General features: G+C 32.2%; 1 protein-coding gene across 1 annotated transcript; it reads right to left on the bottom strand.

The window, feature by feature from the left end:
- Positions 1-6061: 6061 nt before the first annotated feature.
- LOC141719954 (cyclin-D2-1-like) lies at positions 6062-6605 on the bottom strand. Its single transcript, XM_074522312.1, has 3 exons — positions 6599-6605; positions 6380-6501; positions 6062-6292 (listed from the first exon to the last, which is right to left on the bottom strand). The coding sequence occupies exons 1-3, from the start codon at positions 6603-6605 to the stop codon at positions 6062-6064; spliced, it is 360 nt and encodes a 119-aa protein (XP_074378413.1).
- Positions 6606-23257: the final 16652 nt, after the last annotated feature.

Here is a 23257-nt window from a genome sequence, read left to right as displayed (position 1 = left end):
TTGAAGTTTAATATTTTTTTTTAATTTTTGATCTCTCACTTTAAGATTTGGCCCATACGGATCTAGGGTATCAATATTGATAATTTTAACACTCTTGTTAAATAAAATTAAATGAATGATTTGATAGATTTAAATTTCCGCGTACACAATATTAAAATAATTTACCTAATATCACATTCCAACAATAAATATAAATTTAAATGTTCAATATAGTAACTCGTGCTAAAAATGTAAAGAATTTGAAATATATGTTTAATTTAATTCATAAAAAGTGTGAAAAAAAACTGGGCTAACTCATAACCTAGACACGGCGTATTTTTTAATAAAATCGTAACCATATAGACGAAAACAGGAAAGCTAAAATTTAACTTCGATTTAAAAAAAAATTAGAATCTTAGTCATCGTACATGATGTCCATCTACTTCTAATTTTATTCGTTTTTCTTTGTTCAAAACTCGGAAAATCATAAGTTATGAATAAAGTCTATATAATATTAATAAAGTCTTACATAGAACCAATAAGTCTCAATATATTATAAAAAAATTAGAAATATGTTTTTTAATTTTTTACAAAATGTTAAAAAATTAATGTTATAATTGTGAAGAAAGTATGTTAAGCATGTTATAAACATTACTGTTTAATTTTAAATTTAAACATTCTTTTTAAAAAATTAATTAAAATATGTCATACATGTGATGGTAATTTTCCAACAAAATAATTAAATAAACAAAATCCCTTATAATTATGAGGTAGTGACGTAAGAGTCCCCCTCCTTCCAAAGTATCATGAAATAATTCGTCAAATGAAATTGAAATTGTGCGCAAGTAATTCAATTTTATTAGATATTTATTAAAATGATGAATAACACATGTTTTTTTTAAAAATATCTTACTAATTTTTGTTGAATCTACAAAATTTTTGGGATTGATACTTAAGATCATATATAAAAAAATTGAAATCTTCTTGATTTTAGCCGAATTTTAATTTTTATATTAAAAAATATTAATTAATATATCAAAATTCTTTGAATTTTATAAAATGTAATGGATCCTCATCAAATTCAAAATGAGTACATCTGTATTATAAATAAAAAATATTTTAAAATATAAATAAAATATGTCTAAATTTTAAATAATATTTTACAATTCAAGTTAAATATCACCATATAGTATTGAATTTTTTCAAAATCTTATTTAAATTATGTAATTTATAATTCCCCGTATATTTTTTTGTACAATTAGGGATGGAAATCAGATCGATCGAAACGGGTTTAGGAAAAACCAAACCCGATTTTTTTGTGACAAACCCGAATCCGAACCTCGAAAACCCGTACCAGTCGAACCCGAATTGTTCGGATTTGAGATCTCTATCAAATTGCATCTTAATTTGCACAAACTCAAGTGAAAGATTACTAGGATCTGATTTGAGCAAAGTGCTCATAAATATGACAATTTTGAAATTTTTGGGGTTGAATAAGAGAGTTTAAAGAAGATAATGCATCATACCTCTTTGAATAAAACTGTTGGTGAAATAATTTAATAATCTTGATCTTTAGTATACTTGTAATAAACATGCTGCTGAAAACATGTTAAACGACTTTAGTGCAATAGTTTGTAAAACGTATAACTTGTTAATACTAATATTAGTAATATATTATATTATATTATTACGTATAAAATGTAATATATTATTTTTATATTAACATGAGTTTATCGGATCGGGTTCGGGTTCGGATCGGAACGAAATGAGTTTCGGGTTTTTGGGTCGGGTTTGAAACGGTATATCCTACACCCAAACCCGACCCGAAAATGGTTCGGGTTTAAAAATCAAACCCAAACCCGAACCCGAATCCAAACCCGAAATATTTCAGTTCGATAAAACCCGATCGGAGCGGTACAGATCGGGTATTAATCAGTTCGGTATAAATTGCCATCCCTGTGTACAATCCAAATAAAATCTAGCTAATAAAATATTGTAATCCGCCGTACACCAAATGAGCACCAGTTTGTTTTTTGTTACATCCAAAAATACATCATTTTAATGTAATTATGTGATTTAATGTAATTATGTGATTGCTTATATAATTTAAAATTTATTATATTTTTTTAGTATTTTTGTTATGAAAACTTATAGTAATATAGGTTTAATTGTTTTTTCTATTTTAGGACATTTATTATAAATCTAAATTTTAAGATAAAAAAATCTATACTTCAAAATATATGTTGAAGCCAATTTTCAGAAAAAGATTGCATAAGTAAATTAATCATTTAATTTAATTTCAAAAAAAATTGAAATATTAAAATTTACTATTTATTTACAAAAGATAATTAAAATTTAATGATAAATAGGAAAATATTTAAGAAATATTTCAAATATTATCTGAAAATATTAATAATATTTAGATTCAAATTCAAATATTTTTTTTACATGTTTTAAATTTATATATATATATATATATATATATATATATATAGCAAAATATCTATTCGATTGAACACAATATATATGCAATATTTTTTTCATAATTTTTAGTATCTTATAAACCAAATAAAAGCAATATTCGCCAGGTAAAAAGCTTCCATAAAATATCAAAATAATTGTCTAGATCACAACTAAGAAATAAAAAAAATAACTAACAATCCTATTCAAACATTTAGGGATGTTTATTGTCTAGATTCTTTGTATTTATTCTATGGCAAAACCCCTTCCTCTTGTAGTGTGAACTCAATGTTCCCATGGTTCCAACATTTAGGGATGTTTATGCATGCTAATTTTGGAGTAAAGCTAAAAACATTATGTATGTGCATATAAGAATGTAAACATTTACCGTAAATAAATTTTAATGAATCTACAATGCAAATTCCAAACTTCACATATGAGACAGAGTGATACAAGAAATTCAAACAAAATGCTAATATATGTAGTACATATTTCCTGAGGAAAAAAGATCAATAAAATCTTCTCAGGTGAAGCCTAGTTAATTGGATGGTGGTGGTGAGAAGAAAGGAATTGAAGGAATTGCGGGCATAGTAGTTGGTTTAGAAGTAGGGATGGAAGGAAGATGAGGTAGTATTAGTTTTGGGAGGGTCGGCATTGTGGGGATTGGCAAAGCTGGGATCGTAGGCATCGAAACAGGGGGAAGAGATGGAAATACGACCTTGGGTAGCGTAGGCATGGCTGGTAACGGAGGTAATGCAGTATTGGGCAGGGACGAGATTGTAATCATTGGGGGAAAGGTAGCGGAGGGACTATTCTGCAAGAGATGCCTTGTTCCTAGACTCATCTCAAGGTTGGTAAGTAGTAATAGTACCAAAAATAAAGGTACCATATTTTAGAGGAAGTTATGATGAACTTTGCACTTCAGTTTTTCTGTTGTTGAGAAGTAATACCTTACATGGGTATTTATAGAAGGGAAAATGTTAATTTGATGACAGGTTGTTGAACAAACTATGAAGATTGCATGAGTTTATTTAGCTTTCTAATTGACTGATCGACTTTTTTGACAACATAAATTGTCAAAGACACTACCTACCAACTCACACAAACTATTCAATTATACACACATGACCGCTAAAGGGCTTCAAATTGGGGCTATAGACTGTAATTCGTGTCTGGCAAGGCTGCTCGCAAGCACCTCTAACTCGAACTTGCGAGCACCTCGAACTTGAACTCTTTTAACTGAACTCAACTTGACTCGAACTTCTATACAAGTCGATCTGTACATTCACATTTATTTAGTTAAAATGAGTCACAATGAGTGCATACCAACTGTGACTAGAACTCGACTCGAATTTGAGAACTCGGCTCGATTCTAACTCGAGCTCAAATTCATGTAAAATTAATAGATGAATTTTTTTTCCGAATTTTTTATTATTATTTATAAACTAAATTTTAGTTAAGTTTTATTTTTTAATTATTAAGTTCAAGAGAAACTTGGCTTGTTTAACTCAGAAGTAAACATAACTCTACCCGTCTGTTAAACAAGTGTTTCTACTAAACAATCTCAAAAATTATGTTTCATCCAACTTTATTTAATAAACGAGTTAAATTGAACTAGTTTATCGATTCTTTTTTGTTGAGTTTGTGAACTTACCAATTCTTTTAAATATATCGAAATTTAACATCATTTCATGAAAAATTATTTAATTATGTACTTACCTTTAAAAAATTTAACAATAAAAGATTTTTAGTCCTACTAATCATGGCAAACAATTTTAAAAATACACTCACGGTAAAGATTTTTTAAAAAGTCCGAAACCCAAAATTCGATCCGATCAAATCCGAAAAAAAACTCGGCCCCACAAGTGTTAAACAAGTCATTTTAATTCTTGAAAATTCGGTCATGCTCGAATCCGAAAAATTCAGATAAAAATTTCAAAGTTAGAAAAACCCAGATTTTAAAAAATCAGAATAAAAGCTTTCAGCCTAGATTAAATTCTAGGCTTTTTAAAAAATCCTGACAAGATCCGATTTTTTCTATATTAAATTCATTCTTAATAACAATTGTTAGAGTTGAAAGTTAATAATTATTTTTATAAGATATATATGTTTGTACGAGTTTTTCTTGGAAATTGTTAAATAAAAAAATAAAAGAATATCTTTTTTTTCCTGATATTTAGCCTATTTCTTTCTACTCTTCAAAATATAATTTGTAGTGTCCAAAATACAATCTCTTACAATTTAAAATATTTATTATTTACCGATATGTAAGCCACTAACATATATCAATAAAGTAGTGGATGAAAGTTTAAAAAATGAGACCGATTAATATTATATGTATAAAGTTGCTATATTGGAGAGAAGTAGAGTATGTAGTTATCTTTCATACTATAAATTTTTTATTATTTTTAAATTTTTTTGAAATGTAAACAAGTGGAAATGACATCCAACAAAAGAATGTATAAACAAATGAGAGGAATATAAAGAGTATCTATATATATATATATATATAATGGAAAAAAAATGTTTCAGGCCGCGCGTCCATATTTAGAGAAAGCTGGCATATACAGGTTCGATTTTCAAAAATACTCGTTTCAATAACTTTCGAAAGAAATTAATAGAATTTTTTGTGCATTTCTGTGCAATGAAATATTTAATATCTGTTTACTATTTCTATTCTGATTTTTGAATAATATTCATATGTATTTAAAAAAATAGAATACAAATATCAATATCTAGTAATATCTCAATACAAAATTGAACATATATGATAATATATATATATATATATATATATGTATAAAATTTAAAATCATGGTATTTCATTTAATTGTTCAAAATATTTTTCTTATGAAAAAATTATATTAATATGGTTTAATTGTTTTTCTATTTCAAGGACTATAAATATAAATTTAAATTTAAAGATAAAAAATTTATACTTCAAAAAATACGTTGAAGTGAATTTTTCGAAAGAGGAGTGCATAAGTAAATTTATTATTTAATTTAATTTCAAAAAATTTGAAATACTAATATCTGCTCTTTATTCAAAAAATATAGGTAAATTTAATAATAAATATAAATATTTATTTAGAAAATGAATTATAATATTATCTAAAAATATTAATGATATCTAGATTCGGATTCCAATATTTTCTTTTATGTTAGGTCAAGAAAGAATTTTTTGATCTAACACAACAATGTAAGCTTCAAAAGGGTTAATTATTTTAAATTTTGATATATATTCCAAAATATGCGTTTGAATAACACAATCTATATGAAATAATTTTTTTCATAACTTTTAGTATCTTAAAAACTAAATATAACTTCCAGTATCTTATAGATCAAATAGAAGTAATATTCAAAAGACCACGCAGTTTATTGCAAAATGCTTCCGTAAAACATTAAAACAATTGTCTGAATCACAACTAAGAAATAAAAAGAATAACTAACAATCCTATTCATATCCTAACATGTAACTCCTATTCTGTCATCTGTGTTTATATATTTCTATGCGGGCACTTGCATGAAGCCAGCCACACCAAAACCACGATTCAATCGAAACTGTTGGGACTTGAGTAATGCATCAGAGGTCCATATTAAATGACTTGATCTCTTGAAATGATCAATCAAGCCTTCTCCTTTTCGGATCTTGATTAGCAGCGTTTGATGAACTAGGATCTGAAACAACTGTTCTCCCGTAGATTCTATAGCTCAAGAATGCTGCATCCAACACCCCAACAGGACTCCCGGACCCTGCTCGAGCTGCTACTGATACAGTACCATCAGGTAGATCAGTACTCGCTGCTATCTCTGTCAAATCTTCAATCATTTGAACACACTTCAGCAGCCTATCCTGCAAAGTCCAACAAATCATATGTTTAAGAAAAATACAAGAAGGTTTGTCCTGTCTTTTATTACAGTGGACACCGCAATTGTTTACCTTCTCAAAATGCATGACACCAGATATTGCCTTGTCAATCTCTGATTCCTGTGTTTCTCTCGTAACACAGATTGCAACAGCAGCTGAGATTTCCGAGGGCCTAAATTCTAGGAAATCAACACCTGCATTTTATTCCACCAAAATCTGTATCAAACACTTGGAGCATCATAGTACCAAAATCAGTTAAGAAACTTTATTTTAATATTTTAACTATGAGACCTTTCATTGTGTTCACAATGAACTGGCATGATTTATAGATCAATGATCCATACATCAGAGACTCTGATGGAATCATATCTTCACTTTTGAGCTTTCTAATGAATAAATCTATATACGAAAACGGAGTACACGCATGCATCTGTTAGAAGTCAAACTCTCTCTAGAAGATATCACAACAGCTGGTTCGAATAAATATTTTAAATATCTAACATGATAGGAAGTCAAGCATCAATATCAGCAGCTAGCTAAACCCATGATAAATGGTGGGCAAAATAAATGTTACAGTATGCAAGATTGATGGTCAAATATGTGTAAGCACAAATGGAAAATGTGTCACCCTTAGAAGTGTACACGCAGTAGCTAAATAAATATGATGGCGTAGAACATGGTAGGCTGGCAGATTACAAGACTTCATCTAGGTTTGAAGTAATACAATGTTAGCTTAAAGTCCTCATGTATTAACTAGACAGTAAATGTCAAAGAAAGCATGCATGCAGCTGGCTAAGTTTCACGCGGTATCATCAAGTAGTATAAATATAGGTTAAGTATTTGTTTGTAAAAAAACACACCTGAAAAGAAAAAAACACAGAATAGTTGTTAACAAAGCTGAAGCTCTTTGTTGAGAAAAATAGCCAGCAGCCTTGTGTTTATGTCAAGAGTGAAAAAGTTGTAGCTTATTATTGTTATTAATATATACAATTGTGTGTTTGGTTTATTATCAAAAATATAAATATTTTTCATAAAAACTATATTTTTCATAAATATATTTCTAGTCCCGTGGACTTGTGCATTTTCATAAAAAACGGTCAGGAATGAATAATGTATGTTACTTTTTTTTGTTATGACTATCTGAGATATTACTTTAATTCTATAAAAATATTCTTTTGATACATATATTGTAATTTTCTAAAAAAAGATTGAATATGAAAAATAAAACAACATATATATGTTTAATCTTTTTTATTAAAAAGGAAGAAAACTAAGTCAAAGTTTAATTTATACGAATAATAATAACATATAGTAATGTTTCGGTTTAATATTTCTAAAAAAATATTTCGGATAATTTTAATATCGTATCATGAAAAGGATTTTCGAAAAGGTATATAGTTTGGGTTTCACTACGGGCAAATTCAATCATGAATTTAATAACGCTTTCATATAATTATCACAAACACTTTTTAGATCGAAGCTCCTTTTTTGTCATTTACTTAATAATTTATAAAAAATAACCATATTTCGTTAATTTCAATCAACATTATAGTATCTCATATTCATATTATTTTGAAATATTTGTATTCGCTTTTTGGAGTTTAATATTTTTTTCTTTCATTTTTGATCTCTGACTTTAAAATTTGGCCCATTCGGATCTAGGGTATAAATATCGATAATTCAACACTCTTGTATAAATAAAATTAAACCAATGATTCGTTAGATTGAAATTTTCGCGTGCAAAATATTAAAATAATTTACCTAATATCGCATTCCAAAAATAAATGTAAATTTAAATACTAAATATAGTAATTCGTGCTAAAAATATAAAGAATTCAAAAGATATGTTTAATTCAACTCAGAAAAAGTGTGACCGAGAAAAAACTCGGCTCAACTTATAGTAACATAGACACGACGTATTTATTAATAAAATCCTAATAACATAAATGAAACCATAAAAGCTCGAATTTAACCTTGATTAAAAAAAATCAGATTCTTAGTCAGCGATGTCCATCTACTTCTAATTTTATTCGTTTTTCTTAAAAAAAATACTTGTTCAAAACTCGGAAAATCATAAGTTATGAATAAAGTCTGTAAAATTTGAATAAAGTCTTATATAGAACTTAAAAGTTTTAATATATTATAAAAAATTAGAAATATGTTTTTTATTTTTTACAATATTTTAAAAATTAATTTTATAATTGTGAAGAAAGTATGCCAAGACTGTTATAAACATTACTCTTTAATTTTAAATTTAAACAATATTTTTAAAAAACTGATCAAAATATGTCATACATCTATTAGTGGTGGTAATTTTTCAACAAAATAGTTAAATTAACAAAATCACTTATTATTGTTAGAAAAGGTTATTGAGTCACAATGGTAGACCAAATATTAAACAGATTATACTAACTTAACATTTATACGAGAAATAAAAATAATGCCAAAGTCGGAGATTATAAATTAACAAAAAGATAAAATATTTTTTAAATGTTCAAAAAATCAATATGTTCAAGATCTCGACCTTATATCTTAAGAAGTATAAAGCTAAAACTCTTATTCATGTGGTCAATATCATAAACATTCTTCATCGAATGATAAAAGTAATAATAACGAAAGAATCGATGATAACAAATAAAAATTAGGATTATTTATCTGAATAAAAGTCGTGGCGTGAAATTAATCACTGCGCTAAAGTTGAATTTGCCCCACTATGTACACACGAACTCATGACAATCAACCTCCGGCGTTACACGACATCAGCCTCATTGGTGTAGTACAGGGAGACAGATAGACAACACCTTTTGATCATTACCCAAAGTGTGTGTATATAGTATGAGAATACGATTTTTGGTTGTATATCAAAAAAGAGAGGTATCAATCTCCTTTTATAGGAATGAAAATTTGTAACTCCAAGATAGTAAGAAGGTCATAGGTCACAAATAATGATGAGGGGGAGATGAAATCTAGAAGGTCTTAAAGAGAAATATCTCAAAAATAAAAGGTCATACAAGTGAAAAGTCTTAAATAAAAAGACTCACATTTAAAAAGATTAGTTTTCTTTTGAAGCAAACAAATATTGGAATAAATAATAATATTAATTCCAACAATCTCTCACATGATGCAAAAGAAAATGTAGCTTGTGTAATAGGAGAAGTTTTATGGACAACGGATAATCAGTTTTGTAAGTATTAATGTCTTGTGGACTTGAATTGATACCCCGTGCAAACTTATATGTCATACAACCATATTAGGTGAAAATAAAAATTCTTGAACCTTTCTTGGCAGTTAGTGAAGATATATATGCGCACTAAAACATTTCTCATATCAAAAGGTGTTCTTGCATGACATTAAACTTGATAATGCCTTTAACAATTTGTGTTATAAGATGCCCCACATTTTTAGCTGGATATTCATGAATGCTCTAGATTCCTTAGCCTACAGGATCTCATCGGGAGTTGGGCGTAGCTCACATATTCATATAGGTAAGTTCATCAAGTTTGTATTGTCTTAAACCACCTATTACAAGGCTATGAACTTATTAAGAGCATTAACTCAACCTAACATTTATGACAATAAAAAAATACTACACTTTTTCATTAAATTGGAATGGTGGTAGTAAAATATGAGTTCTTTTAAGATTTAGTTTGACCCATTGAAATTTCTAAGATGGGTATCCATCACAATTCACTCCACATAGGCTTTAAAACCATTCCAATTGTGCTAACTATTAGCACCATCCAAAGTCATAATGAGCACTTTTGTGATTTAACACAATTTAGTCCACGATAGGGTTTAAACGTGTTTTACGCCAACTCTAGCAACAATATTTGACAAAGACCTTTGTAAAGAGGATCTGCAATATTCCCCTTTAACTTTACATACTCGAGTGATATCACATTACTACTGATCAAATTTACACACTATGGCATGCCTTAGGTGTCTATATTCTCTTTCTAATAAACATAGACTATTATCAACCTCAATTCACATGGCCTAACTCTTTTCTTCAAGTATATTCTTAGTGCTTGCGATCAATTATAAATATAATTTCTCTCCAACAATATGCATGTAACTCGGTCATTCTGATTAACAAAGCTATTATATTGTAGATGCATCTATAAAGTGAAAAATATAAATATTAACGAACTATTCTTCTCATTCTCAAGTAGCAACTTACTTTACAGAAGGAAAAAACTCTCAAAGTAATTGGAGAGTTATAAAACACGTAACCTCGTTATGTGGTAGCTTTTTAATATCAAAGTATTCATCCTGATATATATCAACGATCAATTTTATGTCACATTAATTCATGAAAACACAATAAATTTGACATGATAAAATTTATAAAAAATGCCTTTATATTTATTTAGTGAAATTTAGGTCACACACCACACATGAGATACTTGCTGCAATAATGACAAGTAGTACAAATTCATAAGATTTTTCTACATAATTAGAGTGATGAGAAATCAGTCATGTATAATGTTCCTTACATTACTCCCTCAAGACTACACTAGTCTTTCATGTATTTATTATTTAAAAAAAATTCATGTTCAAGCATCTCAATCGTCCATCTAACGCAAATGACTATTACATGAGACACAAAAATGATTGATCAATTAACTAATATTGATATATTTGTCAACCCCCACAGTGAATAAAATGGGCATCAAAATTATAAACTCTAAAAAAATTAATTTTTGATTAAAAATCTCATACTCCTATTATCTTACCACAAAAAAGATATATATATATATATATATATTATTAACATTTTTATTATTATTTACAAGATATATTACTCATGTAACTGTCTAGCATATATATTCTCATTTAAAAATCAAATAAGCATGAAGTTTGTGCAATCCATCACAATATTGTGAACAAATACAAGACTAACATACTATTATATACATCATTAACAGTTTTTGTTCACTACTACTCCTTAAAAAAATAGAGCCACAAAATTTTCAATACTACGCCTCAAATATTTAATCAAGTACGTCTGAATATACCAAAAAATCACATATAACTTTACAATATATATTGCAAGTGTATCGTAAAAAGATGACATATAAATAAATAGAAGTCAAAAACTACACACTTAAGTTAAGAGCGTAATTCTAGCAAGATGTCCAACCCTTCCCGGGCATATTATCAAACAAGCATATTATTTAAACTATCATATTATTGATATCATATAAATCGTCTTAACAAAATAATATTCATTGCACCTCAATCTCGATATATTGGTATAAATCTGTTTAACAAACACAAGTTCAACTTTAGAATGTTAGAAAAGGTTATTGAGTCACAACGGTAGACCAAATATTAAACAGATTATACTAACTTAACATTTATACGAGAAAAAAAATAATACCGAAGCCGGAGTTTATAAATTAACAAATAGATAAAATATTTTTTAAATGTTCAAAAAATCAATATGTTCGAGATCTCGACCTTATATCTTAAGAAGTATAAAGCTAAAAATCTTATTCATGTGGTCAATATCATAAACATTCTTTATCGAATGATAAAAGTAATAATAACGAAAGAATCTATGATAACAAATATAAATTAGGATTACTTATCTGAATAAAAATTCGTGGCGTGAAATTAATCACTGCGCTAAAGTTAAATTTTCCCAGCTACGTACACACGGACTCATGACAATCAACTTCCAGCGTTACACAACATCCGCCTCACTGGTGTAGTACAGGGAGACACATAGACTACACCTTTTGATCATTGCCCAAAGTATGTGTATATAGTATGAGAATACGATTTTTGGTTGTCTATCTAAAAAGATAGGTATAGATCTCCTTTTATAAGAGTGAAAATTTGTAACTCCAAGATAGTTAGAAGGTCATAGGTCACAAATAATGATGATGCGGAGATGAAGGAAGGTAACTGTCTAAAAAACAAAAGGTCATACAAGTGAAAAGTCTTAAATAAAAAGACTCACAATTAAAAAGATTAGTTTTGTTTTGAAGCAAACAAATATTGGAATAAATAATAATATTAATTCCAACAATCCCCCACATGATGCAAAAAATTGAAAATTTCTTGATTTTAGCCGAATTCAATTTTTTATAGTAAAATATATTAATTAATATATCAAAATTCTTTAAAATTTATAAAATGTAATGGATCATATTCAAATTCAAAATGAGTATATTTGTATTATACATAAGAAAATATTTTAAAATATAAATTAAATATGTCTAAACTTTAAATAATATTTTACAATTCAAGTTGAATATCACTGTATAGTACTGAATTTCTTAAAATCTTATTTAAATATGTAATTTATAATACCCCACCTATTTTTTAAAAATGATTATAGACATCGGTTGATAAAGATACTGATGTCTTACAACACCTTTAACATCGGTTTTTAAAGCGACCGATGTTAAAACTGCTTTTAACATCGGTGACATTTTTAACCGATGTTAAAGGGGTGATGTCGTAGGCACTATTTCCTGGCTAGAGAGGGAAGGAAAAAATGCATTTCGAGGAAGATTTTGAGATATTTTCCACTTACATCGCGGTTGCAACGATTGTACATGTCATCTCGTATTGATGAGAGTATGAGGTATCACAAGAATAGAGAGGTTACTGAGGGGATTATGACACACCCAGCGGACGGGGAAGAGTGGAAAAGTTTTGACATGAATTATCCATATGTTTCGCATGATATTCGAAATATTAGACTTGGGCTTGCTGCAGATGGATTCTCTCCCTACAGCAACAAATCTTCCAGGACTTAATCAGCATGGCCCGTTATTATGGTTGTGTATAATCTCCCGTCTTCTTTGTGCATGAAGGATCCATTCTTGTTCATGACACTACTCATACCCGGGGATAAAGATCCCATGAGAGACATCAATGTCTACTTGAGACCACTTATTGATGAGCTGAGACAGTTGTAGAGTGTTGGTGTACAAACATATGACAAACTAATTTTAATTTGAGAACAGCACTGCTGTGGACAATCAATGACTTCCTGGCATTGGCAATATTGAGCGGTTGGTCAACCAAAGGAAAACTAGCTTGTCTAGTTTGTATGAGGAATGCCAGCGCCTCACAACTTCCTCAAGTCTAGTTTCTGGGAAACAGTAAAGAAATTTAGAAGACTGGGCCATATTCATACGCGGCAAATAGGATGGCAAGTTCATAATAAATGTGTGCAAATTGCTTTTCGACCAAATGGGAAAGGTTATGCAAAGTCTAGGGCTGATGGATTTGGTGTAACTCAAAATTTTACACATTTCTCCATTTTATTTGAGCTTTCATATTGGGACTCGCTACGTCTACGTCATTGTATTGATGTCATGCATGCTGAGAAGAATGTCTTTGATAATTTCTTTCACACAATAATGGGTAGTAAAAAAATCCAAGGATACTAATAATGCAAGAAAAGATTTCAAAGCATTTGGTATTAGAGAAGAGTTATGGATGCGAGGGAAAACAAAAGCCCAAGCACCATATACACTTTCTTGAGAGCAGCAACTTCAAGTTTATACATGGATTAATAGTCTAAAAATGCCAGATGGTTGTGCATCAAATATTGCGAGATGTGGCAACTTAGACAAGAAGAAGTTGAGTGAAATGATTACATTATAAATTAATTTCATATAACAATATATTGTTAATTAAATAATTATAAAAATATTTATAATTATTACATCTAACTTGTTTTATTTCCTATTACTATTGTATGTTTATTATCTATATGCATCTTTTATTTGGCTCTTTTGTGCAGGCCTACTCTACCTTTGACCCAAAATATGGGATAAAAAATGATGCCCATGAGACTCTTAATAGGCATATGCACAGAAATATGCACAAAACTTTGTGCAAAGAGCAAACACGTATCAAGATGATCATTGCTTGATAATTGGAATTCACCCAAATTTCAGAAAAAATCAGATGCTGCTAAAAAAAATGAGAGAATGTCAAAAAATTCCTCACACTTCCGGTGCCACTTCCTTTTAGCGTCGTGGTTGGGTATGACAACTTACATTTAAACTTGTTAATTTAATATTACATTAAAAAATCAACAGTGAAGTTATTTTGTATATGCTTTCATCTTGCATTTGTACTCGATAGGATATAGAAGAAAAAACTGGCATGGAACCAAAATTAATTGACCTCTTTGTTCACTTGCACACCAAGGATAAGGAGAATAAGGAATTCACATCGGAGGTTGTTCGTTTATTAGTGGTACATTTTTAGATTTGTTAGTCCCTTAACAATATAGCAAGAATTTCAGAAGGGGGGTTGAATGGAATTCTTGAAACTTTTTCTTGAAATAAAAATGTTCAACTCGATTATGGATATATTTGTTTTGATTAGCACAATACGGAATGTAAACTTGAATGAATCAAAACATAAGTAATTAAAAACAAGAGTCTTTAAAAACTTTCTGGTGGATTTAAACAATTCCACCAGAGATATATATAATATATCGAGAGGACTCTGTGTGCAGAAATGCTCACAGCTGCTTACAAAATAGAACTACTGAGAATACAGGAAATACTAAAGATTGTGCTTACAAAGATTTCTTTGTTTTTATGTTTCTCAGCTATCTCAGTTATTTTTCTATTTGCTACTCTCTTGGTTTATATATTACCAAGATTACAAAGTCAAAAGAACTGAACAAATATAAAATCTAACAGTCTTGATCTTTGCTTCTTTTCGTCCTCTATTACCCAGTTAATGGGCTTCCACAGTGTGTTTGTATCCAACTCGACGGCTGTGTGTCAGCTTTCACTGTTCAACTGATGTTTGAATCTTGATATGATCATCCGTCGACTTTCAGATCATCCGTCGATGACTTAATTGATCATCCGTCGACTGCTATATTAAACATCCGTTGATAGTCATTTGATCATCCGTCGAAGCTTTGTTAATCATCCGTCGGTAGCTATTTTGGCACTTGACTTCATTTCACTTATACAGAATTACAAGACATTGCTTATGTACAGTTAATCAACCTATTCTGCATATCTAGTTAAAGTCAACATGACTTATATGCTACTACAGATTCTATACAAAGGTGCATACATCACTGTGCTACAAACTTATTATTACATAAGCTACTCACTCGATGGATAATAAGTTAATCATCCGTCGAGACTATAATGAGTTATCCGTCAGGACTAAAACTCTTATCCGTCGAGTGCTACATAATTTCACTAAGTAAAATCTACTTAGACATGTTGTTTAAGTGATCATCAAGTACAGAACATATTCAAAACAATCTCCCCCAATTTATGTCTACTGGAATTGTAGCCATAAATTAAGAGATACTTGATGATTACAAAACATCCTTAACATATATCTTTAGAGATAAGTAGATAAAACTGAAAGTGCTTCAAATTAAATAAAATATACAAGGATTGGCTCACAGTCAGTTCAAGATGCTCCTCTAGCCTGAGCAGATTTTTCTAGTTTCTTGAAGGTCTGGATCTTCTTCCAAGCTTTCTGTTGTTTTCTTCAATTTGATTCTGGAGCTGCCTGTGGAATTCTAATTCATCAGATTCTGAGAGATCTAACATTTCCTGCATCTCCAAGAGAGTCTCATTGCTAGAGATGCTCAATTGGGCATCTAATCTGAAGAATCTTCTCACACCCTTGTCATCCATGAATTCCATCAGCCAGTAGGGCCTTAGATGCACTCTTCTCCCTGTGTATGGGATGATAAGAGTCTTGGGAAGTGCATCTTTGGCTCTAACACTCCTTAGCTCTTCAATCTTCTTCAATACTAATCTTCTTGCAGTTACATTGAACCCAAAGTTTTTCTTGAAGGATGAATAGACTTTGATCAACACAGCTTGGCTTTCTTGAAGTATCCTATGAAGAGGCCACTGAATCTCCCTTCCTCCTTTGTACTTGAACACCAACCTTTCAGGTAGGTTTCTGTATGCATCAATTGCCCTTACCTCATCCAGCTCCTCCAGATAAAGGTTTAGATCTGAGAATTCTTTGATGTCACATAAGTACAAGTAGTCTCCCCTGTTGACCTTGGGTTGAGCTTTGACTACTGACTTGGATTTGAGAGGTGACAACTTCACTTTCTTGACTGCCCTTGACTTTGTCCTTCTTGGCTTAGTAAGAATTGGCAAGTTGAAGTCAGGAATTGGTAATTTATAAACACTCTATTGGCTCATCCTTTGGCACAATAGGCTCTCCATGTATGTTCGTGTAGGGGTCCACCACCCTTATATTTTCAAATACCACAGAGGGCTTTGATGATTGAGTTTTAGCTTGAGTGGATTCCTTAGGAAATTGATCTTCCAATTCCTTCTCAACAACATCCAATTTCCTTTTTGTTCTTTTAGCCAGTTCTTTCTTTCTTGGGGATTTCTTCTGTTCTTCAATCTTCTTCTTTGATTCAGTAGCTTGAGATGGTTGAGAGGGAATTTGTTGAGAAGAATTCACAGCCTGTAGCTTGGCCAAGATAGAAAACTGTTCTTTCTTTTGTTTAGACTTCTTTGCATCTAGAGCGGCTTGCCTCTTTTCCTGCTTCAATCTGGTTTTTTCTTCTTTCTTTGCATGAGCAAATTGTGGATGTCCAGCTACCACACAAATTTCCTTCCCATTTCTGAATATCTTTGCAATTCTCTTTCTTGAGGCTGAATCAGCTGGATCTTTATAGAAGACAATAGATCTTGACAGAAGCTTATTTTCATCAGGCTTGGGTGTCTCATACACAGTATCCATAGGGTTCTTCAAAGATGACTTTGGATAGTTTGCCCTTGGTTTAAGAATTATCTCAGCCTTTGTAGTCTTGATGCAGGAAGATTGTCCTTTCTCCAGATAGTTCATGCTCATCTCATTCACACTGATTGGCTTGACATGAGAGTGATGGATGGCTGACTGAACTGGTTCCTTGACTAATTCAAACTTTTTCTGTATTTCCTCATCAATCTTTTTCCAGTTGATCAGAGTCAACTTTCCTTTATCAGCATCTTTCAAATTTTCTGCTGCTGCATTGATAAGATCTATACCATCTACAACTGGTGGCTTGGAGATTGTAATTGAAGGTATAATTACTTTGCTGATTTGAACTAGAAGTTTCTCCCCCTCAGTTGGTCCTTTCTCCCCCTTACTTGATTCTCTCTCCCCCTTTTTGTTATCATCAAGTGGAGGAGTTAGGCCTTGTGCTTTAGCCAGTTACATAAGAAGATTTGTCTGAGTCTGTTGATTTTGAAGAAGTAGAGCCACTGAATTCTCAATAACTTGAACTCTGTTCTCCAGCTTGGCTAACTTCTTGTCAGAATCTGATTCTCTCCTTAATCTCAGTAATAGATCTTGCATGGTACCATATGGCATAACTGAATCCAGCTTCTCAGAGTTATAGGTCTTTAAGTCAGCTATATCTCTTTTCAATTCATCCACACTGAGATTCTGTCTTAAGTGCTGGATCTTCATTAAATGTAAAGAGTCTAGGTGAGCTTGAAGAACAGCCTTGGTACCAGCATCTGAAGCTTCCTGAAGGGCCTGTTGAATAGCTATTACTTGTTTGACCAAAGACACCTCAAATTGTCCTGGTGTAGATTCCTTTGCCCATGCCCATTCAGGTAAACTTAAAGCAGAACTTGGGCCTTCAGCTCCCCCTAAGTTCATGCTTCCATCCAAAGAACCAGAGTCATCATCATCAGAATTTACTCCAAATTCTTCAGATGGCTCTCCAGCTTGAGAAGGCATTATATTCACAACAGCTTTATCTCTTTAAAGAGATTCTGTGGTGTGCACTAAATTCAAAGTCTGCTCTGCCTCCACATTGCCCTGAGCATCCAACAATTGATAGGCTGAAACAGGGTGAGTAAAAGTGTCAACATCCAAGGAAATGTTATCAATTATAGCTTTGTAATGTTGCTGAAATTGTCTTTCCTTTTCAGCATCATCCACAATCATCGACTCACTAGCAATGGCTGGTTCCATCCTTATTTCTCCAGTACATGCCTTTCTCTCATATTCTCTCTTTTGTTGCATCAGGGTCTCACCCTGGCTCCCCACCCTCATACCCTCACCTTCACCTACTAAGGTGGGACTCCTCTCACTCACTTTTGCCAATCCTGAATGAATGGATTGCTGAGATTCACTCTTTTCCTCTCCTTTTGCCTGGGAGCAACCCAACCTCTCACTCAATGCACTCTCCTCTCTCAGTCCTAAGAGTGATTGTATTACCACTAAATCTTCTGCACTTGAAATTATTGAAGTTTGAAGTTGTGCAGAGACACTCGACGGATACGTGATATCCGTCGGGTGAGTGGTAAAGCTATCCGACGGATAACTGCTGTTAAGCTTATCCGTCGGGATACAATCACTACTCGATGGATGAGCAATATCCATCGAGAGAGTAGAAATGAATGAGGTGGGAAGAGAAACTATTGTTGACTCTGTGTTGATTGAAGTTATTTGAGGCACAGATGTCACAAAAGAATCTGAAAGAATTGGCAAGTGAGCCAACAAATCATCTAAAAGATGGTGCTCACTTGCACTAGATTTTGGCTTCCCCAATAGAGTTAAAGAAGGGGAATTAGGAATTGAAGTGTTTATCATGTCCACTTCCAGTGAGTTAGTTGGTGAGTATTATGTTTCAGTGGCTTCTATAATGAGAGATTTTGGCTGTGACTCCACATTTATTGGAGCCACATCAATCTGAATTTGAGAAGGTGCAGGGACTGTGTCTTTAGCACCAGTTTGCACTAAGTGTGTGCCCTGTGCATCCCCAATTGTTTTGGATTTCTTCTTTCTAGTGTAAGTTTGGGGTGAGCTTGTGTCCCTAACCCTCTTGGCCTGTGCTCTTGGATGAGAGCTTTGTTCAATAGCCACATCCTTTTGGGAGGATGTAACTAGAAGTGAGCTTTTGTCCTTTTTAAGCACTGCAGTTTGTTGGGAAACTGCAGTGTGGCTAGGCTGGGATTCACTCAACTCTCCAACCTTATCCTTGGGGTTTCTTTGATGTTCACCCCTTCCCTCACCTATCTTACCCTCCTTCACACTCCCCTCTTTGGCTTTGGTAGATTTTTCAACTGGTACCTTTTGAGAGATACCAGAGGGGGTTTTCTTTGATTTGGATTTAGAAATTGCAGTTGTTTTGACAGCTTTGGTAGGCAACTATTTGGTCATTGTCACAGTTGCCAGAGCTATGCCTGAAGTCAAAGAAATAGAGGAGATTGGAGTAGTTGAGGGTATGGATGAACTTACCTCACTTACCTGAGGTGTCAGCATTGCAGGGAAATAGAATATTGGCACATCCCTGTGATGGTTGGCTCTGTTCAAGTCTGCAATGATTCTTCTCTCTTGAACCCAACAAGCTAATTTGTTGTCTGGGTTCTCAAGTACAATCTCTTGACAAAGATGGTTAGCCAAAAGCATAAAAAATCTAGCATAGTAAATATTCTTTCCTCTTTTGGCTAAGTCACCTAGTTTAAAACCTAACTCATACACAACAAGGTCACTGAAATTATAATATTTGTCTGTAACTAGCATGTATAGCATGTTAAGCATGGAAATGTTAACAGAATCAAAATTACTAATTTTTCCAGAAAAGACTTTAGTTACAACATCACACAAATAACTCCATTCCTTCCTAAGACCTAGTCTTCTAATTTCACTTAGTTTTGTAGTAGGAAGTGCATAATGAATGAAATTGAGCATATTGACAATATCAGTGTCAGTGTGTGGTGCAGTTATATTATCATCAGGAATCTTGAAACATGCTTTTATTACATCACTATTGATACATAAATCATTACCTTTGATGGTCAGAGTGATGGTTTTGTCAGTAGAGTTGTAGATTGCTGTTGCCCACATTTCCTCAACAACTTTACAACAAATTGTGGGTGATTCCAGCATGGCAAAACTTAACTTGCAGTTCTTCACGAAGTCCATCATCTTATGATAGTCTTCAGATTGCTGAATACCCTTATTGACCAAAGCAGTGAAGTTGTTCTTCTCATATATGAACCCAGTCTGTGACATGATCTTTACTACGGGTGCCATTGTTAGAGAAGAAAAGCTTGAAGAGAAAGAGGATTTTTGCTTGAGAGAGAGAATGAAATAACATAGTTGAATTTGAGAATGATAAAAGAAAATGATTAGAATGAAATAAGCTTTTATACTTTACTCAAAATCAACGGATAAAAATAATAAAGAGAAGTAAATTACCCAATAGAAATTTCCTAAAATAGCCATTTTAGAAATAAACTATAACAATTCCACCCATTATCCGTCGTGTAATGCTTACAAACTGTAAGTATACTCGATGGATAATATTCAGGGAATTAACGGTTAAGATTTAGACACTTCGACGGATGAGGATAAACTGTTATCCGTCGAGCTTTAAAATATTCCAGAAAAGTAATTGATTTTTATTTACAATTTGTATATCGACGGATGACTCAACTCGATGGATAATGATCATCCGTCGAGATGCAAATTTTGACTTAGCCAAAATTTCATCCAAGACTAAAGATCAGTTAAATTTCTGGCTACTTTTCAACTTGCAAAATAGTTCAGATAAATTCAAGAGTAATTAAACATACCTAACTCACTTACCAACCTAGTAAAGGTGGATTCATCCAGTGGCTTGGTAAAAATATCTGCAAGTTGCTTCTCACTTGGAACAAAATGTAATTCTACAGTACCATTCATTACATGTTCCCTTATGAAATGGTACTTGATGTCTATATGCTTTGTCCTTGAATGTTGCACTGGATTTTCAGTGATGGCAATTGCACTTGTGTTGTCACAGAAAATAGGAATCCTTCCAACTTGCAAACCATAGTCTAGCAATTGATTTTTCATCCATAAAATCTGTGCACAGCAACTACCAGCAACAATATATTCAGCTTCAGCTGTAGAAGTAGAAACTGAATTTTGCTTTTTACTGAACCAGGACACAAGCTTGTCTCCTAAAAATTGACAGGTTCCTGTTGTGGTTTTTCTATCAATTCTGCAACCTACATAATCTGCATCTGAATACCCAGTTAGATCAAAGCCAGAATCTCTAGGATACCAAATGCCAAGTTTTGGTGTTCCTTTGAGAGATATCTGAAAATTCTCTTAATAGCTATCAAGTGAGACTCTCTAGGATCAGCCTGAAATCTAGCACATAAACATGTAGCAAACATTATATCTGGCCTACTAGCTGTTAAGTACAGAAGTGAGCCAACCATGCCTCTATAACTTGAAATATCCACAGACTTTTCAGTAATGTGTAGTTCAAGCTTAGTTGCAGTGGCCATGGGAGTTTTTGCAGATGTGCAATCCATTAGATCAAACTTCTTTAAAAGATCAAAAATATATTTAGTTTGACTAATGAATATTCCATCACTAACTTGCTTAACTTGTAAACCAAGAAAGTAAGTTAGTTCTCCCATCATACTCATTTCATACTTACTTTGCATCAGTTTATCAAACTTTTTACAAAGTTTCTCATCTGTAGAGCCAAATATAATATCATCTACATAAATTTGAACAAGTATGCTAGAGCCATTAACATTTCTGAAAAATAAAGTTTTATCTACAGTACCTCTTGTAAAGTGATTTTCCAAAAGGGACTTTGATAAAGTGTCATACCAGGCTCTAGGTGCTTACTTTAGTCCATAAAGAGCTTTCAGTAGATAATAGACATACTCTGGGAAATTTGGATCTTCAAAGCCAGGAGGTTGACTTACATACACTTCTTCCTCCAAATCTCCATTCAGAAAGGCACTTTTGACATCCATTTGATAGACCTTGAAATTGGCATGGGCTGCATAAGCTAAGAAGATTCTGATGGCTTCAAGTCTTGCAACAGGAGCAAATGTTTCATCAAAATCTATCCCTTCTTGCTGGCAATAGCCTTTAGCAACCAATCTTGCTTTGTTCCTTACTACTATGCCATTTTCATCCATCTTGTTTCTGCATACCCATTTGGTGTCTATTGGATTCTTTCCTTTAGGTTTGGGTACCAGCTTCCATACTTTATTCCTTTCAAATTGGTTTAGCTCCTCCTGCATAGCTAAAATCCAATCAGGATCTAACAAGACTTCTTCTACCTTCTTTGGTTCTTTCTTAGACAGGAAGCTGCTATATAGACATTCTTCTTGAGTTGCTCTCCTGGTTTGAACTCTGGAAGAAACATCACCAATAATCAGTTCAAAGGGGTGATCTTTTGTCCATTTTCTTGGTTGAGGTAGATTAGCCCTAGATGAAGAGACCTCAATGTTGTCTTGATGTGTGATTGAGTTTTGATTGCTAGAAACTCCCCCTGAGTTTGTGGATCTTTGATTTGAGATAGGGGTACTTTCTATAGGTGATCTGCCTTGACTTCCTGCTCCTTTTGATAACCCGACGGATGGTGAATTTTGAGTACCGACGGATGAGGCGGGTTGTCTTTCGACGGATGAGGCGGGTTGCCTTCCGACGGATGAAACATTATGTAACTCGACAGATGTTGAGTTTTGAGCTTCATTTGTGGTAGATTTGTCTGCATTATCCTTAGACGCTGTTTCTTGATCACTCTCATCATCACTTTCATCACTGACCATCTCAACATTGTCGAATTTGAGGCTTTCATGGTAATCTCCATCTTTTAATCCTTCAATCTTTTTATCATCAAACATAACATGTATAGATTTAACAACAATGTTGGTTCTTAGATTGTAGACTCTATAAGCTTTACCAACAGCATATCCAACAAAAATTCCTTCATCTGCTTTAGCGTCAAACTTCCCATTTTGATCAGTTTGATTTCTCAGAATATAACATTTACAGCCAAAGACATGAAGAAAGTTTAGAGTTGGCTTCTTGTTCTTGAATAATTGATAAGGTGTCATGCATCTTGCTTGATTAATCACAGAGATGTTTTGAGTGTAGCATGCATTGTTTACAGCTTCAGCCTAGAAATATGTTGGTAATTTTGATTCTTCAAGCATTGTCCTTGCA

Source organism: Apium graveolens, chromosome 4, assembly GCF_009905375.1.
Source record: "Apium graveolens cultivar Ventura chromosome 4, ASM990537v1, whole genome shotgun sequence".
Lineage (NCBI taxonomy): Eukaryota > Viridiplantae > Streptophyta > Magnoliopsida > Apiales > Apiaceae > Apium > Apium graveolens.
This window is presented reverse-complemented; position numbering and strand designations above follow the sequence as displayed.

What these genes read in the sequence shown, in the direction of transcription:
- LOC141719954 (XM_074522312.1), bottom strand. An exon ending in GTGTCATGCATTTTGAGAAG is followed by an intron (nt 6,293 to 6,379) that starts GTAAACAATTGC and finishes TGGACTTTGCAG; the next exon opens with GATAGGCTGCTGAAGTGTGT.